This window comes from Myotis myotis, unplaced genomic scaffold (assembly GCF_014108235.1).
Source record: "Myotis myotis isolate mMyoMyo1 unplaced genomic scaffold, mMyoMyo1.p scaffold_m19_p_1, whole genome shotgun sequence".
Taxonomy (NCBI): Eukaryota; Metazoa; Chordata; class Mammalia; order Chiroptera; family Vespertilionidae; genus Myotis; species Myotis myotis.
Genome location: NW_023416313.1, coordinates 59,808,059 through 59,834,158, shown reverse-complemented (window position 1 = coordinate 59,834,158; position 26,100 = coordinate 59,808,059). Strand labels below are relative to the sequence as shown.

Genomic DNA, 26,100 nt, shown 5'->3' with positions numbered 1-26,100 from the left:
GGTAGCGGGGTGGTTGTTTACAGTCTGGAGAGCCAAGCTCCTTTAAGGAAACAAACTCCTCTCCCTCCTTTCTGGCCCCGATCAGTGATCTTCAAGACCGCCAGCCGCCTGCCGTTGTCAGGAGGAGTGGCCCTGGGAAATGAGCTTGTCTTTCTCGCAGAAGAAAAGTTAAAGGAGCGCAGACAGACGGACAGTGGCTTTGTGCTCGCGAGTGACCAGCTAATGTCCAGGGGCATCAGGCTAGGATTTTGGTTTCTGTGCCGGGTGCACCAGCAGCCGTGGCTTGGGAGGTCTCATCCGGACGGAGTGGACTTGCTGCAGACGTTTTTTGGGTCTTGGTGAGCAGTAGGGACTCAGGGACGTTGTGTTGTTATTGCAGAGCCCCACGATGAAGATCCAGGAGCACCCCAGCATCCCTGACACCAAACTGCAGAGGACTCCTGATGCCGACACCCCGCAGGAGAGCTTCGTCCTGGAGGTGCCCCGGCTGGACCTGACCGCCTTGTGTGATGGCAAGAGCTGGGCAGGTAGGGTCGCTGCCTGACGCTTGGGTGGTTTCATAAAGGAAGAGCGTATGTAAAGGAGAGTAGCCGAGAGGCGTGTGTGGGTGAGAGTGACAGCTCTGCGTGCAGGTGTGACGGCGTTTCTAAACGACTGAAAATCCTTTCCCTGGCATAGGACGTGTCCTGTTTAGTGCTGCCAAGAGTAATTGCCCTCTAAGGGAGAAAATGTGCGTGCCCGCTCTCTGTGTCACCTTGCAGTCTTATTCTTTTTCCTTTTCCACTCACCGGGAGTGCTGCTGTGTGGAGCGTCTTCCCTCTAATAGTACCAAGCAGAGTCCTAAGGAGCCGGGACACATTTAGGATTTCGTCTCAGTGTAACCCTTTGTCCCCCGACTGCGTGCCAGCCATCGACCTTCTTCATTAAATCTCCTTCCCATTTTTCAGGGCTGTTTTGGTTTGCTTTGTTGTGTTTCTGTGCTTGTTATTATAGACTTTTTAAAATCCAGATTAGCAAACATAAGGGATCCGCTAATTAAAGAGGACTCTGCATTAAAGTGTTTCTTATTGATTGCCTCTAATACAGTGTTTTAGATGGTTTTCTCTAGAGATTTTTGGTTAGAAAAAATGTTAGAAATGTACTCGTAAGGAAGAAGAGGGGATCCTCGTCATGTCAAAGCCATATTTCAGGAAGGATATTGGAACAGTGTCATCAAGCTGCTGTTCTCTCACTATCCATGTGTCCGCATCCAAACACAGATCAGTGCGTATGCAGAACAAATGCCCATCTGCCTCTGTAGGCGTGCGTTTGAGGCTGCAGAGGGGGAGAAGTCAGGCTTCTAAGCTCAGAGCAGCACATGCCTTAACACAGTGACTTAGCAGAGAAGCGCAGCTGTGAGAAAGCAATCTTTTTAAAAGTGCCTGGGTTTCCTTGTTTCTTCTTCTCCTCCCCTCCTTTTTTATTTTTTTTAACCAAAAAGTACTCATTATGGTAATGATCTTAGATGAGCTACCAAATGGTGAACTAAAGAGACCACAAGGTGAACAATAGCAGTTCCATTATGCTCCTGGCACCCGGGGCTTAATGAAGCGAAAGCTGTTTTTTATTCTAGTTTTCCCTCTTTTCAATCTAAGAAACACATTCTAGTTCTTTGCATGTGTTTAGGCTGTAGGGCTGAGATTTTTGTAAGATCTTCCCAGCTCATGATACATTCACTGGTGGGAAAAATTTCGAAATGCAGGATTTTTGTTTTGTTTTTAAGTGATACATTCCTGGTAGTATTTCGTTGTTCTTCTTTTGTTTTGTGTAGTTTGAAATAACCTGGTATGTTTTTAATTCAGACATTATAAACACCATTCTCCCCGCTCCTCCCCCCCGGAAATAGTACCATAATAGCCACTGTTGCCCCAATAAAAGAAAAAAGCAGTAGTCAAAACAAACACTGTATTTGGGTTTCAGTAATATGGTTTCCCCATAACATTAACATAAAGCTCTAATAAGAACTAGGATTTTTGGTCAGAATTCAAATTAACTACATTGTCTTGATGATTTAGTCAGTAAAGAGGCAGGTAGGTTCTTCCTCTTCCTCCTAAAATGGACTGTTTGATTATTTTTATCTTGGTTAATCATAAATTTATAATCTCCTCCAACATAGTTTAACAGGCAAATAAAAAGCTCAAAATGTTCCCCAGAGTGGTTGAAGGTTAACTTATAGTTTCCTCAAAATTATTTCACAACTTAATATTAAGAACTTTCTTCCAGATAAATAATAGTAATATGAAGGCCCCAACATTTTTATTTTGTACTGGGAAACTAGATAGAGTAAAGAAAAAGCTTATTGGGGAAAATATCTTTTTAATAGGCTTAGGAATGTAAGTCGTGTTATCCGTGTAGTTTATGAGATAACATGCTTTAACTTTTTTTTAAATCAATTCCTGCATATCACTAAAATATCATCTTTCTTATAGCTTCAATAAGAAACAAACAAAATGGTGACTTTCCAGTAAGGAATAAACTCTGCACTAATTTTAACCATGAATGTGAAATCAATGCAACAAAATTATGTAAGTGGAAGTAATAGCTACCAAAACCATATAAGTCAATATCCATCTATCAGTCTCTACCACCAGTCTCCGAGCCTCCCTTGGAGTAACCCCTCTGTTTGGTTTGCTTGTTTGTTTCCCATCCCCACACCATAACTCATACTCTCTCATTCATGTAGAATTGTAGAATATCAAGGGAGACAGTACTTAATGACCATCCCATGTGGAAATGACATTCTCTGATTTCTGGAATACACTGTACCAGAAAAACAAAAAGTGAAAGGAAACTAATACGTATATTCTGTAGGCTACCTAGAGGGGAACCCTCTCAAAGGGAATGTAGGATCAGAGTCTAATCATGGTTGTTGGCATATAAATGATATGTACTTTCTCTCTCTCCTTCCCCCCTCCCCATATGTACCTGTTTATTAGGGCACATTAATTGATCTATCCACGTATCATTATCATCACTATTATTATTCCCACTCTCCAAAATTAAATAAGTACATAGATATAGAATTTTTTTGTTACTTAAAGCTCATCGAAGTTGCATAGCTAGAATGTTCCTAATCAACCAGTTCATGTGGATTTGGGAGAATCCATTTGTGGAAGCACTGAAATCTACTCTATTAGATTTGTCCTGGTGAAATTAATTTTAAAACAACATTTTTAAAGGGCATAGAATATGCCATATATCTTGTTCACCACTATTATGTATTGAAAATAACTTTGGAAAGAATAATTCTCTGAAAGAATGATAGAAAAGCAGCAAGGGATCATAAAGATCTTCCAGTGGAAGCTTCCCATTATACAGATAAGAAAGTTGAGACCAAAAGAATCAAAATGATGATTCAATATAACAAAGTCTCCTGACTTCCACTCTGACACCTCTTTCTAAGCATTGTATCCTGGCAGTCAGTAGACCGTAACGGTGAAGATCCAGGCACATCCTGGGTTCAAATCCTGGCTCCTCCACTTAACCAGTGTTGTTAGTAAACATGCCTCAGTTTTGGCCTAAACTTCCCCATCTTTAAATAATTATAACAGCCAATAATAATAAATAATAGATATAATAGTATCTACTAAGTAAGTTTGTTCAAGGGTTAAATGAGCTATTATATGCAAAGTGCTCATCACAGCGTGGGCACTTAAAAAGCACTATGTGAATGTTAGCTGATGTTATTACTGTCTTCATAAACATTTCCAAGTACAGTTTCAGGGAAAAAGAAAAAACAGCTGAAGTGCCCTCTTTGAAACCTGAGCCCATTTCTACATAATAATCATGGATGGCTCTGAACACAGAAGTCAGTAATCACTAGGTCCCTCACAGATTTACCAAGGACTGATCATGTCACACCAACTTTCTTCCTTTTGTTTCTTTCGTTTCTTTCCCTTCCTTTCTCTCTCTGTGTTAGGGCAGTGGTGCATTTGAAGCGGCCTCCCTGGTCCTTTCTTTAACTGGGACTAGTGACGGCCTTGTCAGAGATGTGGAAGGGACAGAGACAGTCAGGGAGAATAGGGAATTAGTAACTGATGAAGCAGCTCTGCTTAAATGTGCAGGTGGATGAATCAAAGTCAGTAAGTCCTCAGCCCTGTTCTGGGTCACACATTTATTAATAACATAAATGAAGCTATTGCAGGCCTGCTTATTCACTTGGCAGAGAGGGGCAATGCAGATATATGAAGTAGAAGAATTAAATTTGGATTGATAAAGTCGATGACTAAGGTCCCTTTTAGCTCTGATAGTTTGCTACATTGTTTGAACCAGGAGTCCTCAAACTTTTTAAACGGGGGGCCAGTTCACTGTCCCTCAGACATTCCACACATGCGCACTGCGGGCCCGGGACGAGTCGGCTGCTAAGCAGGACAGGCAGCGGCGGCAAAAACACCCGGCGGGCCTGATAAATGTTTTCGGCGGGCCGCATGTGGCCCGCGGGCCGTAGTTTGAGGGCCTCTGGTTGAACAATTGAATAGAATGACCAGTGTTCGAAGATTAAATTTTGAAACGCCAAGGAAAACTTTATAAAAGAATTCCCCCAGTAAAGATCCCTATCCATTGGGGCTGACCTCTCTCTGTGTCTGGGACATACAGTACCTTCTAGCATTTGAAAGCTATATGATGACACTATGCCCAGTAGTAATGACTCCAAATAATACAGCGTTGGAAATTAGATGTGGAAAACTTCAGCTCCCTTAATTCTGTGCAGATTTCTTAGAAATAAATCACCTCAATTTTCATTAGTATCATAAATGGATCCAGCCAGCTACACAGAGAGTAGCTACATCCCAACAACCGCATCAGCGTTAGCGCTCTGTTCCCTCTTTTGGCAGTGGATTTCCTTTATTTCCACTTGTGCTGTGGTGTCTGAATTGAGATTCCCCCAGGAGCTCCTCTTTTTTATCACTTAGGTAGCAAGCATACAGCTCTTCCCTCTGTCATCTCTGACCTGCTGTGATGTCAGCTGACCTGGGTGGATTAATTTTTAATAGAGATACACGGGATACTTATGTCCAGAGTTCTTTGTGACAAGACACATGGCTGAAATAAAAGCCACTGCCCCTGGTGAATTTTGGTCTGGGTAGGAAAACACATTTATTTATTTTATGCGGTCCTTCAGGAGGAACATCCAGTTTGAAGCCTGAAAACTTTTCTGTTTTCTCTTTGAACAATTTTCTTGCAATATTTCTTACAATATCTTTGTCTGTTTTATTGCTCTAAAGTTACTGGTTAAGATGCAAAACATTTCCCAAACCAGCAGTTGGGAATCCTCAGGACCGACTCTATCATGTGCCACACTGTTCTGGTTTTTTCTTTCTCATTTTTATATTTAAGTGCCAACGATCAAAACATGAGATAGCCTTGTATTTTGAGATCATTTCAAAATAAAACAGGAACAGTTGGTTTTATAGATTCTTCAGTTGTATTGAACATATTATATATTACATGTACTTGTATAACTCTTTTGAATAGGAGCCTTAAATTATAAGATTGTATGGAATAAAAGTAAAGAGAAAAAGGAGAAATAATATAAACATAGGTGAGAAACTTCACCTCTGGGCTACATGCAGACGAATGATTAAAAGTCCCTTTTTTAATTTGTTAAGGATAAAACTCATAATGGTTTTCCATTTCTCATTTTGAAACAAGTGAATTCATGTACCCTAACTGTATGCTTTAGGAGAAAATGCATTCCATAAGCTAGAATTTCTTCGCCTGTTTATTTCATATATACCACTGGCGGCATTAAGAAAATGACACATTTGGTTTTCTTATTAGTGAAGTGGTTGGTCAAGAATAGAGCCACAACCCTGGCCAGTTTGGCTCACTGCATAGAGCATTGGTCTGTGGACCAAAGGGTCCCAGTTTCAATTCTGGTCAAGGGCTCGTACCCCAGTTGCAGGCTCCTCCCTGACCCAGACCCTGGTCAGGGCTCATGCAGGAGGCAACCAATCGATGTGTTTCTCTCACATCAGTGTTTTTCTCTGTCTTTTCCTCTCTCCTCCTCCTCTCCCTAAAAATCGATAGAAAAAATGTCCTCGGGAAAGGATAAACAAACTAACTAAATAAATAAATAAGATAAAACACTAACTAATTAAAAAATAAATAAAAGAGCCCTGGAAATATTGGGAAAGCACTTAAAAAAAAAAAAAAAAAAGAATGGAGCCACAAAACTCAGCTGTGCTAACTAAAAGGAAATAAGATATGTGGCTCCGTGTGAGCCACAGAGCATCAAATAAGCATAATTGCGTTCCATGATTAGTATTTTATAGTTAATTCAGCATCACAATACATCTCTTACTGGAGCCATATTTGGTTAATGGTTACACACACTCATTTTGCAAACAGAGACCGCATAGCTGAAAACTTAAATCAAAAATTAGTTGTAACATTTTTTAAGAGATACTCTGCTAAGATTCAGACAATTTAAACGGCTTCGGGATCTTAGCCTCTTCAAACTAAGTGTTGCCGAGTAGAATGTCCAACCAGCCAGCACACCCCTATGCCAATATCAACATCAGACTTTGTCACCACCCTCCGTCCCGCCACACCACCTCGCCCTCCCCGCTGGCTGTTTTGCTCCTTGGCCTCTCTGAAGTGGGGTTATTGCCTGCTGCGTTGCTGTTCAAGCCATCTTAACCCTTGCCCTGTCCCGGCTCCATCGATTTTAGTCCTTGCAGAAAATGACTGCTGTTTTATGACCTATCCTGAAATAAAAGATGCAATCTGGTCAGCTGAATAGTTCCATTTTCCTTAACACTACATTTTTATTATTTTTTAGGGATTACTTTCCACTCTCCTCTTCTCCCTCTGACCTCTCAATCCATTTTTTACTTTTACGTTGGCAGTTCTGAGCTTCTCCTGTCTGAGCCCCGCCACTGAGGAGGAGCCGGCTGATAGCTTTAGTACAAATGATGAAACAGCGCCTGTGCGTCTCCAGCTTCAGCCAAGTAAATGTACCAACAGATTCGCTGCCACCTTTGAGACTCACTGGGCAAGAGTCTGTCTTCAACACTTTTCATTTTTTCCCAAATATGTATATTATCATCTGAGTTCCCAGATAAGTTGGGTCTCTTTAAATCTTGAGAAAACTAGGGACCTCATTCCACATGAGGGTAATTTTTTTTTTCACTAATGTGCTTATCTCTCCTACGACACAGTGGGGTCTTCAACAGTTTCATACAGTCATCCTTGTTATTGCAGCACCTGGCACGTTCTAAATTAAAGCACTGTCCTAGAGTCGGGAGATTTAGTTTCTAGTCCCAGCTGTTGTCATTGATTAGGTATTTGGGTTTCAGTTTCCTTATCTGTAATCTGTTGGGTTGAATCAGTGGTTCTCAAAACTGACTGCATTCGGTATCACTTGTGCAGCTTTTAAAAGTGTGTGTGTCTGTGTGTCTGTGTGTGGTCTACGTATCTGGGCCCTCATCTAAAAATTCTGTTTAATTGTGTGATGTGAGGACCTGTACGTTGGGAGTTACTTCTATCTCCTTGCCCCTAACGTGCAGCCAGGTTGAATAATCACTAGAGTAGATACGTATGAAGTTTCAACGAGCTGTAATGTTCTATGATTATAATATGATCTTTTCAAATAAAATACTGAGTAGCACTTGTTGAAGATAACTTTGTAGATGTTATAAATACTATGATAGCTGAAGGAGCAATTGTTCCATGATTCAGACTGTGGGAATCCATTCTGTGCCAGAATCTAAAATCATGGCCAGATCTTAGCCTTGTGTAAATCACAGTGATCCACAAGTGCATTTAAAGCATAACTTTTTTTAATGCCTAGAGTATTAGAAATGAAATATCCTACATCATCTGAGACCTATCTTTAAAATATGTTAGATAGGATTTTTTTCAATAAGGAAAGGAATATATTGAGGTGGATCTTGCACTCCCAAAATCATAAATGAGGATTTTTGTACTGAGTATGTCTTTTCCTTAAAGATCGTCTAAGATAATTTGTACAGATTTATCCTTTATAAGGCCTTCTTCTTTTCTCTCCTTTTTTTTGTGTGATTAATTTGTATATCCTACTATAACTGTATTCTTGAGCAGCTTCTGAAATTTCAACTGAAAAGCATGCATCTTAAACATGCTAACTCTAACCACTAAGCAGAAGCGCACGAAACAGCTTACCTAAACCTCAATGGAAGGCACAAGCTCTTAAATCATGGGCTCACTCACAATTATTGTGATGCCTTAGCTGGAGTTCTGTACATTAATGAAAGATGGATAGCCAAGGTGCCAAGTATCTTCCTCCCTGACACATTTATTTTCCGTATGAAAGTGTGGAAAGTTCCTGCCAGTGACCTGCAGCTGGGAGTCGGGACAGACACCATTGTTCCTTCAAGGCTGTTCCTAAGGGTAGCCCTAGCAAATTCTCTTTTGAAAGCAAGTGAGGATGGAGATAGAAGACAGATGATGGCTCTCAGACAATTGTTGATTCTGGTTGGGACATAGTGTCTCTAGTCAGAACCTTAAATCTAAAATGAGAAACCATTCTGTGCCTCTTAAATTCATTGCCTCCTAATGCTTTCAGAAAACTTGGCAAGCAGTTGTGCTTTAAAGAACAATTTTGGCCCAGCCGGCATGGCTCAGTGGTTGAGTGTCGACCTATGAACCCGGAGGTCATGGTTCGATTCCCGGTCAGGGCACATGCCTGGGTTGTGGGCTTGATCCCCCTGGGGGTAGCGCAGGAGGCAGCTAATCGATGACTGTCTCTCATCATTGATGTTTCTATATCTCTCCCTCTCTCTTACTCTCTGAAATCAATATATATATATTTTTTTCTTTTTTTTTAGAATGATTTTGACCTCTTAACCCTCATTATTTTCCAGATCCCATGCCTGCTTTGTCCTCATGGCAGCAGGAGAACGGGGACTCTGACGATGTGCCCCTCTCCCCACCAGCCGGGCATCTCATTCGTCAGCTTCTGGACGAAGATAGCGACCCCATGATCTCTCCTCGGTTCTACTCGTATGGACAGAGTAGGCAATACCTGGATGACACAGAAGTGCCTCCTTCTCCCCCAAATTCCCACTCTTTCATGAGGTAGGTTTCTTTTTGTTGATCAGCAAATGCATCATCATTAGGATAGTCATGGCTGATGGGCAATAATTTTTCTTAATTAAGTTGTAAGTCTGTGAAGGAATATATTTAAAATCCTCCCTCCTGGGACACAGGCTTCATCGTAGTTTCTCAATTGAACTATGGCCCAACTGCAACATCACATACTGAATTTGCGTTGGCGTCTACGGCCACACCACCCTGAACGCGCCCGATCTCGTCGTCTGAATTTGCGTTGGCACCTCCTTTCCAAAGCTCTCTCAAATTTAACTTTGAAGCCTCAGCAGACATTTCCATCCTAACTTTGCTAATTATAAATGTGAGCTAGAGGAAATTAGACCCATTTAATAGGTGGGACATATAGAGCCCAAAGTCACAAAATAAATTAGTAGTCCAGTTTATTTTACTGGAGAGCATGAAGACCATTCACACCCTCCCTCTCCATGCCTCCTCCTCATCCCCCAGCTCTTCTCACTGCTGGGGAGCTGACTCAAGGTTTCCCCTCACAGGCAACGGAGCTGCTCTCTGGGGTCCTACGATGACGAACACGAGGACCTGACACCTGCCCAGCTCACACGAAGGATTCAGAGCCTTAAAAAGAAGATCCGGAAGTTTGAGGACAGATTCGAAGAAGAGAGGAAGTACAGAGTAAGTGCCTCCTCTCTCTGATGTGACATGCCAACATGTCAGCAATGCAGAGAAATGGTAAAGGTTAAGCAAGATATCTAGGGAGTCTCAAAGCAAAAAGGCAATAAAGACAGGGTAGTGAACTCTCATACACCTCAAACATCATGTACCAGCATTTTCCTCGCACAAATGTGTTCTTATAAACTAGAGGCCCAGTGCATGAAAACTCGTGCACTCAGGGGTGTCCCTCAGCCCGGCCTGCGCCCTCTCGCAGTTCAGGACCCCTCGGGAGATATCCACCTTCCAGTTTAGGCCCGATCCCCTGGGGAGCTGGCAGTCAGACATCCCTCTGGCAGCCTGGGAGCCCTTGGGGGATATCCATCTGCCAACTTAGGCCAGCTCCCCAGGGATTGGGCCTAAGCTGGCAATCAGACATCCCTCTGGCAGCCTGGGAGTCCTCGGGGGATGTCCGACTGATGGCTTAGGCCCACTTCCTTTGGGGAGCGGACCTAAGCCATCAGTTGGACATCCTTAGTGCTGCCACAGAGGCGGGAGAGGCTCCCGCCACCGCCACTGCACTCACAGTTGTCAGCCCAGTTTATGACTTAGCAGAGCTCCCCCTGTGGAAGCGCACTGACCACCAGGGGGCAGCTCCTGCGTTGAGCCTCTGCCCCTTGGTGGTCAGTGTCATCATAGCGACCGGTCGTTCCACCATTAGGGTCAATTTGCATATTACCCTTTTATTATATAGGATAACTTGAACACTTCAGTTTCCCATTCTGTAAACTTATCAGTGAACAGAATGGGAAAGTCATTAAGTGATGTCTTTTGTTTAGCTACAACTTAATTCAAGATTATCTTCTAAAATTTCATTAGTACTGACCTCATTCTACTCTCAGCTCTTTCCTTGGTATTTCCCATAAGAAGAGCAAAAAGGCATTTTTCAAGGTGGTTACAGAGTAAAATATCAGACATTCCTCTGCTTTCTATTCTGTTAGCCTGACAGGTTGAACCCTACAAGTAATGGAAACAGGGCCATCCATGGGCCTTATACAAGTTTGTAACCATAAAAATTCATCATTTTGCCTCTGAGGAATTCTTTAAAAGCATCAAAAATAACCAGATGTAAAGAAGGATGCTGGAATTAAACTTGTGAAGTTTGCCCTGATTGGTCCTGGTTAATTTCTTATTCCAATGAGACTCATGTTTCCTTCCTTCTTAACACAAACTGATCATCAAGTGCTTCTTTTTCCTGCTCCAATTCCAAGACATTCACCATAATTTTCCTTTTCTCAGCCCTCCCACAGCGACAAAGCAGCCAACCCTGAGGTTCTGAAGTGGACAAACGACCTTGCCAAATTCCGGAAACAACTAAAAGGTAGGTAAAGCTCTAGACCTATGGCGTGGTTTCTAATAAACAAGCCAGGCACATTGCCCTGACTGGTTTGGCTCAGTGGATAGAGCGTCGGCCTGCAGACTGAAGGGTCCCAGGTTTGATTCTGGTCAAGGGCATGTACCTTGGTTGTGGGCACATCCCCAGTAGGGGATGTGTAGGAGGCATCTGATCAATGTTTCTCTCTCATCGATGTTTCTAACTCTCTATCCCTCTCTCTTCCTCTCTGTAAAAAGTCAATAATGTATATATATAAAAGCCAGGTACAGAATCTCATGCCTAGTGCCACTGCTAAAATATGCCAGAAAGAGACCTAGCTTGTTTGGCTCAGTAGATAGAGCATCAGCCTGTGGACTGAAAGATCCCAGGTTAGATTGCAGTCAAGGGCACATGCCTCGGTTGCAGGCTCTATCCTTAGTAGGAAACGTGCATGTTGAGTGTGTTTTCCCTCCACATCCCGTGTGGTTCAGGATCTGAAAGCGGAGCCGCACACAAATGAAAGAAAAGAGACATGAGATAATTTGGAAATATTGGGGAGCCAGGCGGGCAAGCCCAACTCAAGGAGAAGGACTTCCACTGGTGCTAAGGCCTCACCAAGCTTTTATTGATCTTGGGATAGCCCCTAGGTAGGGAATTTCCAGTAACACACAGACTAACTCATCAGCAGGCAATTTCCAGTAATAGGCAGACTATCTTATCAATAAGGATTTACATAAGTAATTAAATGAATTAAGGTGGGGAGGATTCTTCAGCTACCATTATCTAGATTAACTGGGTGGTGCAGTGCACAGCTCCGACCTTTGCTTGGGCTTCAAAGGTCACCAGCTTTTGGGGTCTCTACGCTTCTGAGCTAGTGAAGACAATAAGTGGTCTCCGATCAATGATTCTCTCTCATCATTGATGTTTCTTTCTCTCGCTCCCTCTCCTTTCCTCTCTGAAATCAATAAAAATATATCTTAAAAAAATAATAAAATATGCCAGAAAGACAAGTTCCTTAAGGCTGCTTCCCAGTGCTCTCAGCAATTAGGGGACACCTTCTCCATGGTCTTAATCACAAAGTATCCCAGATTTTCTAAGATGCAAATTCTGTAACATTTCTTCATTTAATGGTTTCAATTCAATACTCATTAAGTACCTGTTTAATCTAAGGCTTTATTTGCTGTGGTATTAGAAGACGTAGACACAGAAATGAATATAAAAAGGACTTGGCCCCTGTCCCTCAAGGAGCTTGCTGTCTTTTAGGAGGCAGACATATAAGCAACTAAATAGAATACAAAATAAAAAATAATTCCAAAATGAGGGACATGAGTCACACACAAAAAGTTGGCCAGCAGTTGGGCACTGGATCAGTACCAGTAAGTACCTGTAAACACGAAGGCAGTAAGTGTAGGAGAACACCTGCCACATTCTGAGAACAGTGAGCAGGTTGGTGTGGCTAAAGTACAGATATTCAATAAAAGACCTAGAGCTTTCTCAGGAATGAAGGTTAGGGAAACTGTTCAGATAGCCCAGGAAGACATTATCATTTTCTCAGGTTTTATGTAATAACCTAGGTGTTTCAACTAATGTTATAATTATATACCTTCTTGGGGGGGAGGGGGGGAGGGGAGAAAGGCAGGACTAAGTTGCTATTAACATCACAGACGTCAATTCTCCTATATCTCTGCCCCCAAATTTTTTCAACTAGAGTCAAAACTAAAGATATCTGAAGAGGACCTAACCCCCAGGCTGCGGCAGCGAAGCAATACACTCCCCAGGAGTTTCGGTTCCCAACTTGAGAAAGAAGATGAGAAGAAGCAAGAGGTGGTAGATAAAGCAATCAAGCCCAACGTGGAAGCCACGCTGGACTCCATCCAGCGGAAGCTGCAGGAGAAGCGGGCAGAGAGCAGCCGTCCCGAGGACATTAAGGTGTGATTTGGTGAAGGCCAGAGCTAACTGCTCACCCTAAACAAGTGGCCGGCAAACTCATTAGTCAACAGAGCCCAATATCAACAGTACAACGATTGAAATTTCTTTTGAGAGCCAAATTTTTTAAACTTAAACTATATAGGTAGGTACATTGTTATTAACTTAATTAGGGTACTCCTAAGGCTTAGGAAGAGCCACACTCAAGGGGCCAAAGAGCCGCATGTGGCTCGCAAGCCGCAGTTTGCCGACCACTGCCCTAAACCATGGTAGAAGCATAGGACATGCCACACAGGTCCCAATGGGAAGAGTGGTGGAGGGACACCTTTGGAAACCTCCCACAGCCTCATCTTCCGCACTCACAGATGTTTAGAGAAGCCGATGAAACAACTTCGAGTGCTTTAACTGTGGCTAATTTGGTTTTTTACTTCAAATTAAAAGCAGAAAACTCTACAGATTGCAGAATGAACTTATTTAGGTTCATACACAATTTGGTGGCCCTTGGGTAGAAGAATTATTAGGAGCATTTAAGGCATTAATCCTTTGGGACTATGGAATCTATCGGTGTAGACATCGCTTGGGCCGTTAAGTAGAGCCTCGTGTGCCTCACAGCCTTGCTTGCCTCAGTACTCAACACGCCTTTGCTGCTACAAGGAAGTCGATGTTTCTGCTGTGCTATCATATTTCTAGCAAGAGGTCAGGAGTAGCTCATTCCTAAATGAGCTTGGATAGAGCGAGGAGGAGCTGTTGTGTGAGGATTCTTTTTAATCCTACTTTTTTTTATTGTTGAGCTGAAGAAGAAGAAAAACAAGAAGTTGGAATGTTCACAAATGTTTCCCCTTCTCATTGATGTCTCCTTGTGTTTGTACAGGACATGACCAAAGACCAGATTGCTAATGAGAAAGTGGCCCTGCAGAAAGCTCTGTTACATTACGAAAGCATTCACGGACGGCCGGTATGTGGATGCACTGACTTCTCTTTCTGAGCGGGCTAAATCCTCTGGCTTTAGAAATGGATCTTCCGTGTTTGGTATTTTGTAAATAATGAGGTTCCTTACTGTTTAGCAGATGACTCCGTTTTCACCGGAACCAAGCTTTCTGAAGGCTAAACCTGTGATAAGAGTTTCACTACGTTGTAGATGCTGAATTTAATGGAGTTCCGAAGAAAAATTAGTTTGCAACTAAAATTTAGTCCCTGGTGTCCTGCTTCAAGGGACGACTGTGGGGAGGCGAGGGGTGTATGAATTGGTGCACAGAGCCCTGGAGTGAGGAGCCTTCGCTGTCCCTACGTCTGCCTCCATGAGCTGATACTGGCTCCGGGCATTCTTACCCATAAATAAATGGGCTAAACTCGAATCATCTGCCCTCAAATTTGATCTCTCTGCAGAGCAGTTGCAACCAGTGTTTGTCCATGGAGAAGTCGCAGCTGCCACCCAGAACCAAAAGTGTGAGGAGTCCAAAACAGGGCTCTGCCTTTTCGTAACAAGGAGCATTTGAGGCAGTTCGTTACTCAGCGAGAGTTCGTGTCAGTCCGGGGAAGACAGGAGCATGATATGCTTCTCTCTTCCTTAGGGAACCTATAGGCAGCTGTCCATGTCAGTTACTCTCAGTAGCCTGTTCAGAATGTTGTCAAGAACCCAGTAAAATCAACTCTTAAAAGCAGGTATAAAAAACATGAAGTTTATGTCTACAGAAGGATTTTCATATAGCCAAAAAGCATGCATCTCTTTTCCAGTTTCAGCATAGCTATATAATAGAGACAGTTTTTTCACCTGAGATAGGTTCTTTTAAATAAAGAAGCTTCCAGAATAATGCACTAGAGGTCTGTGAGGGCCGGGACCCTGGGTTTTGTGAAGCTAATCCTCAGCCAGTATCACAAGACCTGCCACAGCGTATGCCCAATGAACTATCTGTAAAATGCATCTTCCATGGTATTTTGGTTCTGAATCTATCGGGTTTAAGCTAAAAAAAAGAAGCTGGGGCTGATGGTGATTGATTTTGCTGGCCTGCCCTGCAGTGGAAAAACACTGGCTCTCTGGGATGACGGTCATGTTTCCAGCCAAGTTGTTTTGTTTTTTTTCAAGCCAAGTTTTGTTTTGGATCTTTAAAAGCATTGAACCAAGTAGTAAATGCACTGGAGCTCACATACCTTGTGAAGCTTTGTCCTTCTCTACTGGAGGATCCAGAAACTGAACTGCCAACAGTAGGCTCAGAGCATTGAGTGCCTCGTCATGGCCCCAGACAGCCCCTAGGCGAAGGAGGCAAGGCTTGTGTATTTTACTTATTTTCATTGCATGGATTCATGGCACGACATTGATTAAAGGCTTCCTTGCCTGGGGCCCTGAGATCTCTCAGCTGCATCCTAGACTTAACCTTAAGCCAGTTCAGGAGGTTGGGGTTGGGGGTGGGTGGACGAGGTACCTGTGGCTGTGTTGCTGAGGTTCGGCAGACATAGGTTCAGAACCCAGCCCTAGTCATAGAAGTACTCTGTGACTTCGGGCATGGAGGTAACTTCTCAGAGCCTCGGGCTCTGTCGGTGTAATAGATGTCTGTCTTAGGTCGTCTGGAGACTAAGTGACCTTACAGGCACACACATTTACCTGTAGGGCGTCTGGCACTGAAGGAAGTTGGGCAGAGTGGCTCTGCTGGGGGGAGAGGGAATTGCCAAGTAAATGATAGCTTTCACTTCTGTTACAATTACATGTTCCGCGCCCTGTGGCCTACTTCTTAGTGACTGAATCAGGAGAAAGAATGCACATTTTTAGCACTCTTATAATTAGCAATATGAAATACTAGTTTTTGGCCCTGTCTTTCTATTCCCCTTCCTTTCATCATTCTTTCTGATGAAGGAAGAACGCCTTTCCGGGTCAGATTCTAGCATCTCACGAGGCAGGGAACAGATGCTCTGGGAGTTCGTCACTTGTTCCTGGTGCAGGGTCAGGCCCTCGGCCTCGCTCTGGAACACGATGCTCCGGCCTCAGGAAAGGCAGAGTCCGTTTGATACCTGGCCAGTCCACAAATCAGAGTGAACTTTTCATTCTCAGATCCGTGGTGTTACCATGGACCCTGGACTGTAAATAACATTTGGGCAACGCTCTTTAAAAAAAAAATTAACAATACATGTACTCCCAGTGCTAAACTATCATTCCACACTCTAGGATTTTTTAGAAAAGTTGGTGCTCCTAGTTCCTGGGTTTTGCTGAATCTGCAGATTCTGATTTAAAGGGACACTAACTCCAAGTCACAGGCCAAAATAATTATCTGCCAATTCTATACATTTTAAAGAAGGCCGTTTGCTTTCACGGGGCACGCAATAGGCAGACTGACATGTAACAAAACACACTCGTTTACACACTGACACATATTCCCTACAAATTATTATTAAAGTGGCCCTTCTCAGTATTGAAGGTTCTCAGGCGTAGACAATGTCACAGAAGGAAGCAGCACAGATGGCTGCAGCTCCCTGCTCTGCCTTATTCGTAGACCCCTGCTTGATGACAGGGGAGAGGGAGAGAACGGGTTGCTTGCTCAGAGCTCCTGGGTTCTTGAGTCTCTTCCTCATCAGTATATTTTAATCTCACATTTTAAAACCTTGGGACACCCAACATCATGTTCAAATTTAAATGCAAATTCTAAAGCTATATATAAGTATTCTCCTTTGCTTTTTGGGATTATCTGATCGTTGCACAGTTAGCCTACTGTCTTTTACCTGATAATGAAGAAAAGAGGGTTGTCATTTTCCAGTCCATGGGCCAAGAATGCAAGTTATAGGAATCCAACTCATGTCTTCTGCTAGCAGCTTTATGACTCAGAAATACCCATCCACTCATTCAAAGGCCTATTCTTGGTCAGTAGGGGAATCCCTGATGACTGATGACTCAAGAATAAGAGTGTCAGCCTCCGAATGGTTTTCCCATGGCCCACTTCACATCCGCCTGTCCTTTCCTGACAGTCCAGCCAAAGCCCTGCTTTGTTTATCTGACTCTTGGTTGGCTTTTGGCTCTGCTCACAAATCCAGCACGGACAATTGCATGTGACAGGTGAAAGCTATATTAACTTTTAGTATGAACAACCCTTTGGCTTCAGATATATAGTCTGAAAATAATTCTGGTGTAATTCAAGTTGTATTTCTACTTTCTACACTCAAACTTAAAGATCTTTGATATTTTTTATGTTCAGATACTTTTATCAAATGCCAGTGTTAAATTTGGTGGAGTCATGATGAGTTTCAACTTTCCATAGTCAAAAACTGAATTATATTAGATCATTTATAGGTGTTAGTTCCTGAGGGTCATTAATTTTAAACATGAGCAATTCATAGAAAATCTAAATGTCAACAAAATAAGCCAAAGAATTAAGTCAGTGAGCCTCTTCATCTAATCCAACTAGAAAATTTGGGTTTTGAATAAAGAATTGAAAAGAAATTGGTTTTGGTGAAATTTGCTCTATCTGTCTGATTTTACCAGCTAAGTCTCATTCTGTAAATCAGAGATGTTTCTGCCAGCAGCTAGACCACAGTGGGAAAGGGCTGGCTGCTGCTTTTTATTTGTAGTGTGCCTTTTGGTAACTAAACCATCTATTGTTTATCTTGCACATTAGATCACACCACATCACGTGTCGACAGTGAAGATATGCCTTAACTTATCAGCAACACATTTAATGGATACATCCTGTATCAAAAAAAAACAAACACGATTTCGTGTGGTCCAGTCCTAAATTTTGTCATCTCACAGGTGAAATTTGTACTAGCATTCCATTTCTGTTCTTCAGACTTACTTGTGGCTGTATTTAACTTTCCTTGAAGGATAACATAAACACAGAAAAGAGCCCAGATTATATGTCTTGATGTAAACAAATCCAGGTAACCAGCATCCAGATCAAGACACAATATGTTACCAACCCCCCATTAGCTCTCCCTGGTGTCCCTTCCCGCCCATAGCATGCCCTCCTGCCCCACCGAGGAAAACCACTCTCTTGACTTCTAACACTATGTGTGCAATGGAAATAAAATGCAGAAGACAAATAGCAATCTTAAAGATACTTCATCTCTCATCATTTAAGTAAACAGGGGAAATGCATGCATATCAATGAATTGGGTATACTAATTATGTTTGGAATATTTGTTCACTCATTCTGCAATATTTATAGACTATTTCTATTATGTCATGCACTGAAATAGTTGCCAGGGACAGAAAACACAAGCTCCTGCTCTCAAGAAGCTTATAGTCTAAAGAGGAAACAGAAATGTCAACAAACTACAGTTATTATCCTATATAGTAAAAGCCTAATATGCTGAGTGTCTGGTTGACCGGTCGGCCATTCAACCAATCAAAACGTAGTATACTAATGATATGCTAAGGCCACTCAACCGCTTGCTATGATGTGCACTGACCACCAGGTGGCAGACAATCAACTGGTTGACCAGTCACTACAACATGCACTGACCACCAGGGGGTAGACACTTCGACCAGTAGGTTAGCTTGCTGCTGGGGTCTAGCCAATTGGAACTGAGTGAGACCAGCCCAACACGCCCTGGAGCCCTCCTGCAGTTCCCTCTCCTGCTGGCCAACCTCCCGCATCTCTCCCCAGCCCCGATTGTGCACTGGTGGGGTCCCTCGGCCTGGCCTGCGCCCTCTCACAATCCAGGACCCCTCGGGGATGTCAGAGAGCCGGTTTTGGTCCAATCCTGCATTCCAGGCCGAGGGACCCTACTGGTGCATGATTTCGTGCACTGGGCCTCTAGTAGAGTATAAAAATGTATCATCCATTGGGGCTGCTATAACAGATTACCATAGAACTGGGTGGCTTATTCAGAACTGAAATTTATTTCTTGCCCTAACTAGTGTGGCTGAGTTGGTTGGACATCATCCTGTGCACCTGGGGGTTGCCAGTTTGATTCCAAGTCAGGGCACATGCCCGGGCATTCGGGCTCGATCCCCGTTGGGGGGATGGGGGGGTGCAAGAGGCAGCCAGTTAATGTTATACTATCACATCGGTGTTTCTCTCTCTCCCTCTCTTTCTAAAAATCCATTCTAAAAACCTTTTAAAATGTTTATTTCTCACAATTCTGGAGGCTGGGAAATCCAAGATCAAAGTGTGAGCCAATTCAGTGTCTGTGAGCAGATTCGGTGTCTGGTGAGGGTCCTCTTTCAGTTTCATAGACAGCAGCCTTCTTGCTGTTCTCACATGGCAGAAGGGGGTGGGTACAGGGGAGCACTAGGGGACTCTTTATAAGGACACTAATCCCATTCATGGCATCCTACCTCTCATTACCCAGTCACCTCTCAAAGGCCCCACCTCCAGCCCTATTTGGTTTGGGTCAGTGGATAGAGCGTTGGCCTATGGACTGAAGGGTCTGGGGTTCGATTCCAGTCAAGGGCACATGCGCGGGTTGTAGGCTTGATCCCCAGTAGGTGGTGTGCAGGAGGCAGCCTATCAATGATTCTCTCTCATCATTGATGTTTCTCTCTCTCCCTTTCTCTCTGAAATCAATAAAAATATATTTTAAAAAATGGTTAGCTTTTAAAAATAATAAATAAGTAGAGACAGAGAGAGAGAAAAAAGAACAAAGGCCCCTCTTCCAAATACCATTACATTGGGAATTAGCTTCAACACATGAATTTTGAGTGACACAAACATTCGGTCTGTAACAAAGCAGATGTAAAATTACAAATCACAGGTTGCAGTAGGTGACACAAAGGAGAGAATGAGCAGGTCTTCCAGAATGGGAGATGTTGGAAAATGTCTGCACAGAGGAGACTTTGCCAAACCAAAGCCATTCCAGGACAAAGGGAACTAGACAGGGAGGTATGGGACAACCTAGTCTATCCTTGGAGCTTGAGGTATGATGGGAAGGAGGAGAAGCAGCAGATAAAGAGCTTTAAATACTATATCAAATACTATACCAGAGACTTGGGCTTGATTCCTCCCCACTACCTATAGACCCAGTCCTTTAAACATATGTGAGCACTATGCCAGATTTTAGGTATGCAGAGATGAATCAACCCATGTGTTATATTAGCCAATATTGCTTGAAATCCTACTGTTTGCCAGAATCTTGTCCTTAAAAACAAAACAATTTCATGGGGTTTGAGAAAGACATCTAAAAAAATTCTGATTACAAAACTGCATGGTAAGTATAATAACAGGAATACATGCTTTCTTCTTTCCTGGACTAGAAAATAGTAAATTATCTGGGACAAGGATGGGGAACATCCCGTATAAAGCCCACCAAATCATTTGGTCTGGCCCTGCCAAGGCATTAGGGCTGAGTTAATTAAATGTTTGATCAAATATAGCAGGCTAATCTTTAAGTCAATAATTTTTTATGGCTCGCAGATGATGTTATAAACTTCTAAATGGCCCTTGGCAGAAAAAAGGTTCCCCACCCCTGGTCTGGGAACTCTGAACCTTGAGGAGTTTTAAACAAGGAACTAAAAGTGATCATAGTTTTGATTTAGGAAAACCAAGCTGCTAATGGAGTGATTCCCAGAATGATCTGTAGCTAAAGTAGATATTTTAAACACCAACTGAATAATGTTGTCAGTTTAAATAAATTTTGTGAGAATAGAGAGACTTGATGTGAATCATCTGTACTTTCTCTAGACCCAGAGCATGCTGGGACAGCTGGTAGCCTGGCTTCTCAGCTCTCTTGTTCTTGCTTTCCAGGTCACCAAGAATGAACGTCAGGTTATGAAGCCACTCTATGACAGGTACCGGCTTGTCAAACAGATCCTGTCCCGAGCCAACACCATGCCCATCATGGTGAGTTCACCTCTCTGTTGTTGGTTACCTGGTTGAATAGGCCCTGGCTAATAGGAGGGCCCTAGCCTGCCTTCTCATTAAAGAATAGGCTTTAAGAGTTGATCGTGCCATTAATATCGATGGCCCGTAAGCTTGAGGAATGAAGAATTTGTCAAAGACTTCTGAGACTACACTGGTCAAAAAAAGAAAAATGAGCAAATCTGAAGCTGATAGAATTTTTTTTTTCTTTTGAGAGTCATGCTTGGCCAGGAACATCCCCCTGACACATGCTGAGCCGACTCCCCCACTCTGTCCTCCGAAGCAGAGCACCCAGGGGACAGGGCTGTGCTTTCTCCAGGCCTCTGCACACCAGGAGTGCCTCTGGCCCCAGGGGCCACTGTGAATAGCCTTCTCTCCGCCTCTCAGAGGGGATACAGGGCTCCTGTCCAGGGAGAAGTCTGCTAAGGAACTCCGGACAGCGGGCCTTCTCCTTCTGGAGGACTCAGAGAAGTGTGAGGTGGAATGGGGCTGAGGCTAATGACTGTGAAGGTGCTCTCAGAGGCCACCATCCTGGGACTTAGCCGCTGTTGGCCTCTGAGTTTTGATTTTTGTCTGGAGCAGGGAGCAGCAGCTCTGGGAGAGCCTTTCAGGACTGGCCAGTCCCCTCCCCCCGCCCCCACAGTCTGGGCTTCTCCACCTCCCCCTGTGAGTGCCCTGTGAATCCGTGTCCACCTCCTGGAGACTCCTTGCCTCTGTCCAGGGCCCTGAAGGCGTCCTCTGCTGGCTTCTAGGCTCTTTCATAAGCAGACACCGCCTCCTTGTGTTGTTGAAGGGCTTACTCCCCCTGGCCACCGCTCCCCATTCCTCTCCCGCCTCCCTTTATTTCCTGGCTTCCGCTGGGGCCTTCACGCCTTTTCACAGTGCACGTGCTCCTGTGACTGAGGGACGGTCCAGGGACTGCAGGCTGGTGTGTTTGAAGGGAGCTCCTTTTCTAGAAATGCCCTGCGGAATGAATTAGTAGCTAACCAACACAAGGATTAAATCTAAGGAATCGTTTTCATGCTTCAGTTAGGAACCCTTAGTGTCCCTGAATAGGGTGAGTGGACAATGGGGTCGTCAGAGAACCTTTGCATCACGTCTCGCGCGGACGCTATTCTACGTGAAGCTGTTAAGTGCAGGTGTTCTTGTGGTGGCTGGGATTGGGGAGGAAAGGGGTGGGGAGGCAGGTGGGTGGTTCTGCTCCGGTTTCCTCTGCGTGTTCGGTTAAGGTACGTGTGTGCTGTTCTTGCTCTCATGGGAGCTCCTTGGTTGGGGCGGGGGAGGAGTGGGGCTCTGGAGTGAAGAAGCAACTTGAAAAGAACTTTGGTTGTTGCTGGTTTTCCTGGGAACTTTTAGTGGGAGGGGGTTAGAGCACATCATTAAAGGGCAGCAATGAATCCTGGTGAGGCAGAGGAGGCGGAGAGCTGGCGGGAAAGGGGGAGGGGCTCGCAATGTAACCTACTTGTCAACGCCCGCCTCTCGCAGGGTTCCCCTTCCAGCAAGCGGAGAAGCCCTTTGCTGCAGCCAATTATCGAGGGCGAAACTGCTTTCTTCTTCAAGGAGTCAAAGGTGAGGACCTCCAGCTGCTAACCTCTTGCTAAACCTGCCTCAGTCCCCTCCCTTTCTCCTGGGAATGGAAGGGGTTGTGGTTGGGCCTTTGGTGATGGGTTCTGGTAGCATTCCCTACACATCTGCACAGAGCCAACTTTGAACACTCCTTTTTTTCTTTATATCTTGTATTAGCCGATTTCTTTAGTTTCATGTCATTCCCCTGCTTTTTATTGATGTTTTGTTTGTTGCTGTTTGTTTTCAGGGATGATTCTTTTGTTTGCACATTGTTTTTTGTTTTGGGCCCCCCCCCCCCCATTTGGAGAACAGTTTCTCTATATTTCAAATTTTTATTAAATTAGCTCATTGCATAACTTTCTTTTAAATCTCATTTAATGAGTTTTTAAAAAAAACAAAATTAGCAAAGACAATATGTATAGCACACAATAAAAAGTTAGCATTTTATAGACAAATACCACAGTTGCTGTTGGCAGATTCGCTGGTTCACTTGCACCCACTCTTTCTGCCTCTCCCCTTTCCCCTGGCACACTTTGTCCTCAGGCCTAATTTTATAATCTCTTCCTAATCAGTGAATGTAGTGCTGGGACCAGCAGTCACTAAACATATGTTCAGATTTATTTCCCAAGTAATTATGGATTTTAGACAAATAACCCTTGTTCTCAGTGGCTGCCTTTGCTAGAATGGGAGGTACCATCTGTGCTCAGAGATCTGTGTCCCTGTAAGGACCTCATGGCCTGCATGGGGATCAGCCTCTTTCATGTTCTTGTTTCTAGATAATTGAACAAACTGGGTGGCCTTAAATCAGGATCTAGAGATGAAGAGTCAATGCCAACCTTTAAAAAAAAAAATCAGTGATTGTTAAAGTTGGAAGGGGAAGCAAAACCCAAAGCAGAAGTGAGTTTTAGGAGTGTCAGTTGTCCTGTTTCTGTCACAGTTCCCAGCCTGGGGTGGTCATGTATTTACCGTAGTTAGGAAGGATTATTCCAGAATATGGGGCCTCGTTCCCACAAAAGGATGCCAATTGAGAACGGCTCCCTGTTCTTACCTAATTCTCACCTTTATAAGCGGAGGTAAGGTACCAGAAGCTACATGGGCCTCCCTTTCATCTACTGTTTCTTTTCTTACCTTTTAAGGGCCTTAAATACTTCATACACCTCATTAGACAATGACTGTGCTGACTGTTCATATTATTTTAAATGGAATGTGTTTTATGAAAACTCTCTAAATGTGAAATTGAGGTGACTGTGCTGTATTGTATCTTAAAAATTAGAGCCATTTCTTACAATAAGCCTAGAAAGAAGACACATTTTGTCTAGCTGGTAATTTCACACAAGAATCACGTCACCATAATTGAAGAAATTTGGGCAATTATATGTACAAAAATTAATGTATTTCTCTGAGAATCATGTGATAGAACTGTTACTAGATTAAAATGTGTTCTTTAACACCTCCAAAATATGACAGGTAAAAATTGCTTCATTAAACAAATGAAAGGCATACTAATGACGCTCTTCTTAAAAAGAGGACATTCTTTCAACTCCTATTGTTTATCTTGGTTAATTTTTTTCACAAGTATACTTTGGCCGTGGCTCTTCTGCTGGGCCACATGCTGGTCAGAATTTCAGATAATTTTGCAATGATTGCAATGCTTTTGTAAATAGTGCTGTCTTTTAGTTAATTTTGTTCCAACTGGCCAGGCTTGTTAGCATGTATTTGGATTATACTAATTCTTGACAATTCTGAAACAATTTAGAATTTGGTTTGTGTACAGATAAGAAGATTGTATGTAAGTGTTGTTGTTGTTGTTTAAACCATCCCTTATTTTAAATGTTTCTGGGGGGAAACCAGTGTATATGAAATAAGGCCAGCTCAAGCTCTGAGGCCCTAAGTCTTCCAGCCCAGAAATCCTAGAAGTCATCTCGGCAGATCTCCTACCCAACATAAAAATTCCCTCTAGAACTTGGCTGAGAGAATGGAGACACTGACCCTAAGAAGAGATTCCTTCTCCAAGCTTGACAAGTTTACAGCACCAGGGAGACTAAGCGCACTCATTACTGGGCTAAACATCAATAGTAACTAAAACGTACACTGTTTTATAATTATTTATAAGATATATATAATTCTAGAATGTACCATAAGTTTAATAACTATAAAATCTTACAGTTAATGAATAGAATGAAAAGTTACATCCATAGTTACTATTGATGTATTACTTTCTACTTAAGAGGCCTGGCTGTGCCCCCTGGAACGACATGGAGCATGCACAGCGCTTCTTTTGTGAGAGCACTTCCTGCAGTCAGTCACCTGCCCTGCCCACTCCCACCCGCACTCTGTGAACATTTTCTCCAACAACTTCTTACTGTTTCTCATATGATGTGGGTGCCAGACCTGCCGGCAGCCTAGTGGCTCTGCTCTATACACACATCAGTCTATCAGCATCCTTCTTAAAAGCTGATACCCAGAGCTATACACCCTTCTAGATATGGTTTAACCAGCAAGGCAGAGGGTGGAGGACCAGTCCGGACCTCCGTGGGGAAGACCTCAATGGGCCCTTCAGCTCCGCACGTCTGTGACTGCGTGACTGTCACTGTATCATGAAGGTATTGTAGTTTTCCTATTGCAGGATGTCTCGACTTCAGCACTGGACACATTTGGGCCCAGATAACGCTTGTTGTGGGGGGTTGTCCTCCACTCACTAGATGCCAATAGTGCACTACAACCACACCATCCCCAGGGGTGGCCACCATAAATGTCTCCAGACATTTCCAAAGGTCCCCTAGGGGGCAAGATCCGCCCAATTGAGAAGCCCCGGTGGTGGCCTGTCTCGCGGTTGATTTATGCAATCCCCAGCTTCCTTCCCACGGATTGCTTAAGGTCTGTGTGTCCAGCTTTCTCCCCAACCTAATTGCAGGACCTTGAATTTTTCCAGTTAGCTACTTTTGTACTTCTATTCCAACCTTACGAAATGGAGTATAGATTTTGTATTCCAGCATACCGGATACCCCACCCGCCTTGCATTACCTACACGTTTTGTAAATAGCCTTTTGTGTCTTTATCCCGGTGACTGATAAATGTTGAGTAAGGCAGAGTCAGGTAAAGAGCCTACTACAGGCTTTTTCTCCAGAATCACGTCACCACGGTGTCATCACTCTCCACACTTTCACAACCAGCTCACCTCATTCTTTACTGAAATCCCATCAAATAGGGGGAAATGGTGAGTTCTCATGATTTGTTCATAGGGGCCAGTGCTGATCACTGTCAATCCCTGGCTATCAATTGCTCACAGATTATCTGTATATTGATTCCTGCTAACTGCTCATGCCTCCTGAGGTAGATTTGCTGCTTTAACTGGAACTGACGTTGTGCTTCCTTTTGTTCATGGAGCTGTACTCCTAACCAGTTGCTTCCTTTTTCTAGATGTTAGGATGTTTTCTCCTGGTCTGATTGTATATTTTGGCAGTAAATTACTTATTTTAAAAATCTTTATTTCACTATGCTGTACACCTGAAACTAATACAAAATAATATTGAATATAAACTAATTTTTTAAAAAAATTTTGTCTTTTTTCAGACTGTGATGTTATTTCTTACCTAGACTTATCATAGCTTTAAAATTGACACTAAGAAATGCTAATATGACAGTATTATTTTTCTAAGTGCATTATCATCAAGACAGGCAAAGAATATGATACTTTTCTTAGAATCTTGGAGG

The 26,100-nt window shown here is 43.2% G+C and overlaps 1 protein-coding gene across 3 annotated transcripts in view; it reads left to right on the top strand.

Moving 5' to 3' along the window:
* FAM13A (family with sequence similarity 13 member A) overlaps positions 1 to 26,100 on the top strand; it is a 276,291-nt gene that overhangs the window by 242,347 nt on the left and 7,844 nt on the right. For 2 of the 3 annotated variants that reach the window (XM_036339586.1, XM_036339576.1), the window contains exons 14-22: positions 380 to 527; positions 6,891 to 6,992; positions 8,886 to 9,099; positions 9,624 to 9,762; positions 11,038 to 11,119; positions 12,822 to 13,042; positions 13,911 to 13,994; positions 20,707 to 20,802; positions 22,306 to 22,389. In XM_036339586.1, the coding sequence (XP_036195479.1) occupies positions 380 to 527; positions 6,891 to 6,992; positions 8,886 to 9,099; positions 9,624 to 9,762; positions 11,038 to 11,119; positions 12,822 to 13,042; positions 13,911 to 13,994; positions 20,707 to 20,802; positions 22,306 to 22,389 (1,170 nt within the window). The remainder of the gene's footprint in view (positions 1 to 379; positions 528 to 6,890; positions 6,993 to 8,885; positions 9,100 to 9,623; positions 9,763 to 11,037; positions 11,120 to 12,821; positions 13,043 to 13,910; positions 13,995 to 20,706; positions 20,803 to 22,305; positions 22,390 to 26,100) is intronic. The other variant, XM_036339596.1, reaches the window with a different exon arrangement.